The sequence below is a fragment of the Cicer arietinum genome, chromosome 8 (assembly GCF_000331145.2).
Source record: "Cicer arietinum cultivar CDC Frontier isolate Library 1 chromosome 8, Cicar.CDCFrontier_v2.0, whole genome shotgun sequence".
Classification (NCBI taxonomy): Eukaryota; Viridiplantae; Streptophyta; class Magnoliopsida; order Fabales; family Fabaceae; genus Cicer; species Cicer arietinum.
Window position 1 is genome coordinate 4619072 of NC_021167.2, and position 7770 is coordinate 4626841.

Genomic DNA, 7770 nt, shown 5'->3' on the forward strand with positions numbered 1-7770 from the left:
AATACTCATGCTCCAAATCCTTCATACACCAATTTGAATAGTAATTTTAATATTCATATTCGTACTTTCTAGATACTTAAGTGTCAAAAACTTAGAAGTTCAAATATAACTTATATTAAAAAAATTTAAATTTTATAATAATTTTTTTTTAATAATGTTTTAAATTTATCTCAAAAAAGTTATTTAAAAAATAAATGATCCACATAAATTGACTTAAAAACAAATATAAAAAAATGAAAAGAAAATTTTTTAAAGACCAAAAATTAAAGAAATTTTTAATAGGAAATAAAAATCAAACATTAAAAATTTAATTATCCCTTTATACAATTTCCTAAGTTCAACTACTTAATTATTATAACAGTAACTATTTAAAAGCAAATTACAATATTACATTGCAAAAGAAGATGGATCTATTACTCTGGCCAGTGAGCAGATAAAATCCAATGATAAGACTAAACAACAAACCTTAAACAATTATTGTTGAAAAATCTATACAGTTATACAATAGACACCATAGCTAGAGCTACACCTATTAATATTATATTATAGCTAAATTAAACTACCCTTTGAATTACCTTCCATGATAAAATGCAAATAAAAAGAGAGAGGAAAATGTATAAGAGGGATAGATATTAATTAAAAGTGAAAAAATTTGATGGTAATTAATAACTAAAGCATCTTAAATGGGTCCAAAGTCTCTAATAGAGAAAGTAGTAGTTTTATTATCAGGCATGTTGCCAGCGTGGCGTAACCCTAAAGTAAGTGACACGTCACCAGAAGTGGACCCAAATCTGATAAGAGTTGATGATCCAATGTCAGAGGCTGTTTCATAATCTTCTGCAACTAAGCTTCCATATCGACACGTGTCATCCATAGCCATTGATCTCTGTGGGGACATGTCTGAATCGAACGGTGGAGCCACCTCAGAAACGGTGGTGTTAATGGCGGTGATAGAATTGGATTGAATTGCTTGGTCGTTTTCTTCGGATATTTTTGTTGTTGGTGTCGTAGGTGGTTGTTGTGGTGGTGTTTGGTCACCAACACTGTTGTTGTTGTTGTTGTTGTTTTCTTGTGATATTTGTTTATCTCCACACTCTGCTTCATTAAGTTCTTGTTGATACATTTCTTCTACCATTGGCTTCCACAACCGAACTCTTGCATTTATGAACCAATTTGATACCTGCACAACAATCACATATTGTTACATCAAACTATCTTCTCTTAAATAAAACTATTTTCAGAAGTTTCCATCTATGAAAGGACACTGCATGCTTTTAATTGTATGACCATTGCAGAGTGTAGGTACAAGTGTAAGGCTTAGGAAATTAATATCCATTTTCACTACTAACTACTAAGATTCTTTTTTGGATTTTGGTTTATCTAGATATACACAACCATAGTGATTTATTGCAGAATCAGCACATGTAATAAAAAAGAAATTAAGAGGATATTTTTTGGGTGGTGGGGCAAAATTATATCCATCTTACATGGTTGACAAGTAAAATGGAGCATATCTTATGTTAAATATTCTAACTCAAATGATTATATAATTAGCAAAAGTATAAAATAAGCTAGCACACGAAGTTGCATGAATAGAATTGCTTGAGCAAAGAATAAAAGAAGCCATTAACATGTCATCTCCAAAGTACACATTTATGTCCTATAGTTGTGGTTCTTGTTTTATGGTTGGTTGAAGCCAATTGATATGAAAGACAGAAAGAGTCAAGTGTGAATTTTTTTTCTAATGAAATTACAACAACACACTTTTAATTCTCAATTTTGTTAACATAAAAATTTAAGACAAAAAGATGATATTATAGTCTAAAAAAAGATTTTCAATCTCATTATATACTTATAAATAGATCAATTCTCATTTCTTGCATGCTTCATTGAAACTCCATTTGAAGATGTCACATATATTAAAAAACTATAAATAAAAGAAAAAGTATTATATTTTATAAATAGATTATTGATAGTAAAAATGAAAAAATTACTTAAAAACAAGAGAATTAGGAAATAAAAAAAAAAAACCCAAATTGCCACTTTAAGAAAGACAAAAGACAAAGCCCAAAATGATGTAAGTAACATCTGAATTTACTGCTGGTCCCCCTTTATATATCCATGAGAGTTTCTTTATTGACGTGAATTAATCGATGTGGGGCTTGTGTTTGTATTAATTAATCAATTTACAGAGACTATAGACTATAGTATAGTACTATAGTCTATAGGTAATAGTTGTCTGTTTCTGTATTTGAAATGTATAGTCTAGAGTTGATAGTGGAAAGGTAGAGTGAATGAACCTGATTTCTCGATAGCCCAGTTTGTCGTGCCAAAAGATGCTTATCTGCATCACTTGGATACCTGAGAAAAGACCAGAAAAAATGACATCAGAGTCCATATTAAGAGACATGTTGCTTTCTCTACAATTAGCTCTCTTTCAAACCTTTCTTTCTTTCCCTTCATGGCGCGTCAGAATCTAAGAAACAAAGAAAGAAATATCTATATGTCATGTCTTAGCTGCCATATACCAGAACTAATAACGAGGATCGATCACTGTCTATATACTTTATCCTAATTTGCTGTTTATAAGTTTTTTAAATACTTAATGCCCTCATTCTCAACTATTAATACATCTATACACAAAAATGTCAAATATAGAGTGACTTAAATTCTTAATAACTATTATAAACAAAAATTAACTTCTTTTTTACATTAATAAAATAAATTTTAGTGTCGATAGTTAAATATTTGATATTTAAATGAACAATTTAGATTATATTTTACTAATGACACTGTAGTATTACTGTTTCTCTAAAGGATCTTATGCATAGGACACATAAATTATGGCTTTTAGATATTCTTTTTCTCTTTTCTTCTGCCCCCTCTCTCCCTTTTTTCTTTCTAATAAAACAGAAGGTAGCCCTGTTGCTTTTTTCTTGTTAATGATCTCAGTATAGTACTTTAGTATTGTGCGTTATCTTTTATATATAATTTGCTAATTAACTGAAAAGTCCATTATGATATATTATCTCAAGATACAAGCTAGTTCTTAAGTTGGATTGCACTGAGTTTGGCGGATTTACAATAGATCAAATTCACTTTTGATCCAAACACTATATCAAAAAATTGTCTATTTCAATACATTTTAAGTAGTTATTTTGCCTTAGTTAATTATCATTGCTAATTTAAAAAGAAACTATGAGAAGTGTTCCCCAAACATTTTAGATATTCTCTTTTAATTTTAAAAATTGAATCTCTAATATTAAAAAAAAAAACTCAATTACTTCATGTGTTATTAGTCTTGTTGCACACACAAATAGCATACTCATGAGAAAGAGAAAGTACAAAAGTACTAAGTATATATCATTTTAGTAATTGTTTTTGGACAAACTCTTATGTCATTTAGTATGATTTCCTTTAGAATAAGCTCTCTTATTATTAGAGTATCTTTTAATTTATGTTGATGAAAAAATTAAGAACTCTTGCTTTTATATTCCAAATTGTTAATGCATATAATATCATGAGTAAATTCTATTTAGTCCATTAAATATCAATTCATGATATTCTAGTCTTAAGTTATATATCACTTCACAATTTCATAGAAATTAAGAAATGTAGTAGAAAAGAGAAAAACATACGGGTGTAGAAAATGCTCAAAAAGCCAAGCTCTCAAAATGTTGACAGAACGTTCAGGCAATCCTCTTTGAGGTCTCCAAGCTTCCTGTTCCATATTCATCCCAATTTGATTAAAAGCTCTCTGCTGTCTTAAACTTTGTTCAAGTGCCTTAAGTCTAGGGGTCTCTCCTTTTGTCAAACCTGCTCCTAATGAATTCCCTCCTCCTCCTCCTCCTTCTTTCTCTCCTAGAACCTCACTACTATGCTTCACCTGTGCTGTTATTGCATCCTTTAAACACCTGAAATGACGAGACATCGCTTTCTGTGCAAGTGCTGTGTATGGAATTGCTGCTCCAAAACCCATCATTACATCAAATGAGTTCACCACCATTTGCATTTGTTCACAGTAGTTATTGTACCTTCTGTCCACCTACATATATAATAATAACTCATTCTAATTACAAAACAACTTGCCAACAAGTATACTACTAATTCAACTAGTTTTTATGTAAGCAACTTTAGGTCATTTACTTAAAGATGCATGTTCCCATTTACTTAAGTTTGCTATGTGAAAAAGCTAGCTGAACCAACTTAAATGTGTGGATAATTTAATTAAGGTGAGCCAGAGAAGTCTTCTAAATAATATAACTGTTTTGAATTTGGTTAGTGAAAGTATTTTAAATTTAAAAAAAGAGACAAGGAATAAGAATATTCTTGGGTTTCTCTTCACCAATTGATGAGCTTGCTTGTACAAAAAAAAAAAAGATTTGTATGATGTGTAAGATAGAAGTAGTATTTGATAAGAAAGTTGGTACGTTATATTATAGATATTGTGAAGGAGCAATTGAGTGAGTGGGTTTGTTCCTATTCCTTGTGTTGCAGTCTATCTATCTCACTAAATAGGAGGAACGTCGCTTCACGATGGAATGAACGTATTGGTTACTCTCATCTCATTGGTTTCACCAAACTATAATAAACAAAATAAAATATGAAAACATGTTTGAATAAATAAAGAGACAAATCCTCCCCACCAACTAATTAATCCTAGTTGCTACAATGGAAGGAACCCTATACACTATTCTTTCTAGCCGGCTTTTTCTTCTTTCAATTAAAAATTTATAATATATTCTTAGATACCTTAAGATCCTATGCTTAATTAATCACAGAAAGATATATAGTTTATTAAGTAATTAAATTAATATATGGGGAGGGGGGACCTTGACTCTTGATGAAGAGAGAGAGAGAGAGAGAGATATTACTACATGCCTCATCAAGCATGGAAAGAAGTTTGACCTTCCTTCTTTGATGTTCAATTCTATCAGAAGCTGACAAAGGAGGAAGAGGAGTGTCTTTTGATGAAGATGAATTAGAAGGATGATCACCATTATTAGGGTTTGAATTCAACTTGTTGTTCTTAATAATAAACTGATGATTACTCCTCCCACCACCAACACTGCAAAACTCTTGAAACAATTCTTGTGCTGCTTTCATATATTTTGAATTTCTCACAACATTTAAGGATGACAATCCTTGATGATGCTGGTTGTAGTTATTATTGTATCCAATAATAATATTATTGGTCCCTCCTCCTTGTTGTAAATGCAAATTATTCATTAATGCTTGATGATGATTATGATGATTTTTGTACTGATATGAAGAAGATGGTCCTCCTTCACCAACTTGATTATTATTGTAATACAAAGATCTTAATTCTTGATCAGCTTTTGCAACTTCCAATGAAGAACATAGTGATAATGAAAGACCTTCCACACCACCTCCTCCTTCTTGAGTAGTACCACCACCCCATGTGAATTGTCCAAAACCAGAATTTGGAAACATGTGGAGAGTTTGTTGAGGATGTGGAGTTGGAGGAGAAGATGAAGATCTTGTTTGATGCATATGAGAAGGGTTCATGAGAAAAAGATGCATGGCAGCAGCAGCTGAATCAGCTGCTGCTGCATTAATGCTTGAAATTTGATGTTGATGTTGTTGTTGTTGTTGGTTGTTGGTATGGTTACCATACCAATTGTTGTTGTTTTCTGAATTACCTGTAATTGTTGACGTTTGTGGTTGTTGTTGTTGTTGTTGGTGCCTCGAGGCTGAAGAAGAAGACGAAGAACGAAAAGTTGCATTTTCCAACAATTCAGCTGTTGAAGAATCATCAGGGAAATTAAACATCTCCGACAACATACCGGCGGTTTCATAAACAGGAGGACGAGCAAGTTCTTGTTGTTGAAACCCTCTCACTTTGTCTCTTTGGATCTGTTGCGACGACGACGATGATCTCTCGAATCCATTGGAAAATTGGAAGATTCCTTGGTGATGATGATAATCTTGGGACATAGAATTTGAACAATTGAAGCTAATCTGGTTATGATGTAGTAGTAATGTTACTGTCTTCTTGAAGTGATGAATAATGGAAGAAGAAGAAGAAGAAGAAGAAGGAAATGGTGGTGTTGCTATTCCCATGTTGAAATCATCTTCCTGTGTGAGCAACCACCACCTTCTGAGTACACCACTCTGTCCAACAATAATTCAATTATAATTAATATTCATTACTAATTATTTAATTAATCAAGGAAAAATAAAAATAAAAATGATAATTAGCATAGCTAGTAGTAGAAATTAGAAAAAGAGAAAGAGAGGAAAATATGAATTAAGAATATTGATGGATCTGAGTATGAGAATATATGTACCTGTTAGAGTTGCAGGGTATGAAAGGATGATGATGTAAAGCTTTCACACATCGTTATCTCTTCTCTGCTATTGAAAGCTTCCTTCCACACACACACACTCTCTTTCTCTCTCTCTCTATTTCTTGTCTCCTCTCGTCTCTTTCTCTTCGCGGTAACTGTCTTTCTGGAAAATGAAACTGCAAATTACACACAATATATGTATATATTAAATAACAAAAGAAGCTTAATTTGGAACAACTCTTATTATTTTATATATATCATCACCATACTTGTGTCAAATAAAACACGGACTGTAAAAGATAAGAGAAAATTAAATTAAATTAAATAAAGGAAAGCTACCAGTCGCTATCCTTCTTCTTCTTCTTAGTTTTTCACCTCTTCCTTTTATTTTTTCCCAACCAATAATTTCTTTTTTTTTTAAATATATATTTTTATCCATTCATGAATGAAGTCCTTAAGTCATCGATAGTTCAAACTCATTGTTACCAAATGCACCAAACTACTAAACAATATTGGCCAATAATGTCCTTTTTATATTGTTAAATGTGACACAATATATTAACATTTTTTCGTTTGAACCTTTGATTTTTAAGAAAATGTATTCTTAATAATAATTTAGAGTTGAACCGAAATATAAGTAGAATATAGTTAAATATTATTTTGTATTGTATTTAAACTTTAATTCCTTAACAATTTGTATTTAAATTAAATTTACTAACTATTTGATTGAATCTCACTACTTAGTTAATTTACTTCTTCTATAATTAAATATAAATATAAATAAATCAAAGGAGAATTATTTATTTAATTCAAAATCTAAAAATTTAGATTGCATATGATCAATTTTTAGTATATATGTTAACCTATAGGATAATATTCACACATTTATTTTTTATTTTTAAATGGAGGCACAATGTATAGTATACGTCTTTATCTTTATCATATAACTTATTTTTTTAGTATATTAATCAACCACTAAATATTTTTTCAATAATAAGTGCATATCATTATCCATACTACCTTTTAAATAGATCTATCCCTAAGATAACTATACATTTAGAAATATTGTGTCTAAATATCAAATTTTGTGTCTGAATTATAAGGTTTTATAACCTGAATCTGCATAAAAACTAGACTCAGACTAGTACGATTAAACTCAAGTAGTCCGCATAAATCCATGATAATAATACATTTATTTAAATTTAAATTATATCACTATTAATTATAAGTACAAAAGTAATTAAAAAAATCAGTATTTCATATTTTTTATTAATAACTTAATTTTAGCAAATAAAATCTAATGTAACAAAAACTATATATACATTCATGTGTTAGTTTTATTTCTGAAATTTATTTTTTAATTAAAAATTAAATATTTATTGAACTTTATTTTTATATAGTTATATATTTGTGTGAGTATTAAATATTTATTAAAAAAATTAAATATTTGCAGTTAACA

General features: G+C 29.9%; 1 protein-coding gene across 2 annotated transcripts; it reads right to left on the reverse strand.

The window, feature by feature from the left end:
* Window positions 1-392: 392 nt before the first annotated feature.
* On the reverse strand, window positions 393-6534 carry LOC101513121 (BEL1-like homeodomain protein 4). Of its 2 annotated transcripts, XM_004511938.4 has the most exons (5): window positions 6312-6534; window positions 4882-6135; window positions 3639-4045; window positions 2301-2361; window positions 393-1180 (listed from the first exon to the last, which is right to left on the reverse strand). In XM_004511938.4, exons 2-5 carry the CDS (start codon window positions 6082-6084, stop codon window positions 680-682), a joined length of 2172 nt encoding a protein of 723 aa, XP_004511995.1. In that variant the 5' UTR covers window positions 6085-6135; window positions 6312-6534; the 3' UTR covers window positions 393-679. The 2 variants fall into 2 exon arrangements, with proteins under 2 accessions (XP_004511995.1, XP_073220497.1); XM_073364396.1 differs by lacking the exon at window positions 6312-6534 and having other exon boundaries at window positions 4882-6279.
* Window positions 6535-7770: the final 1236 nt, after the last annotated feature.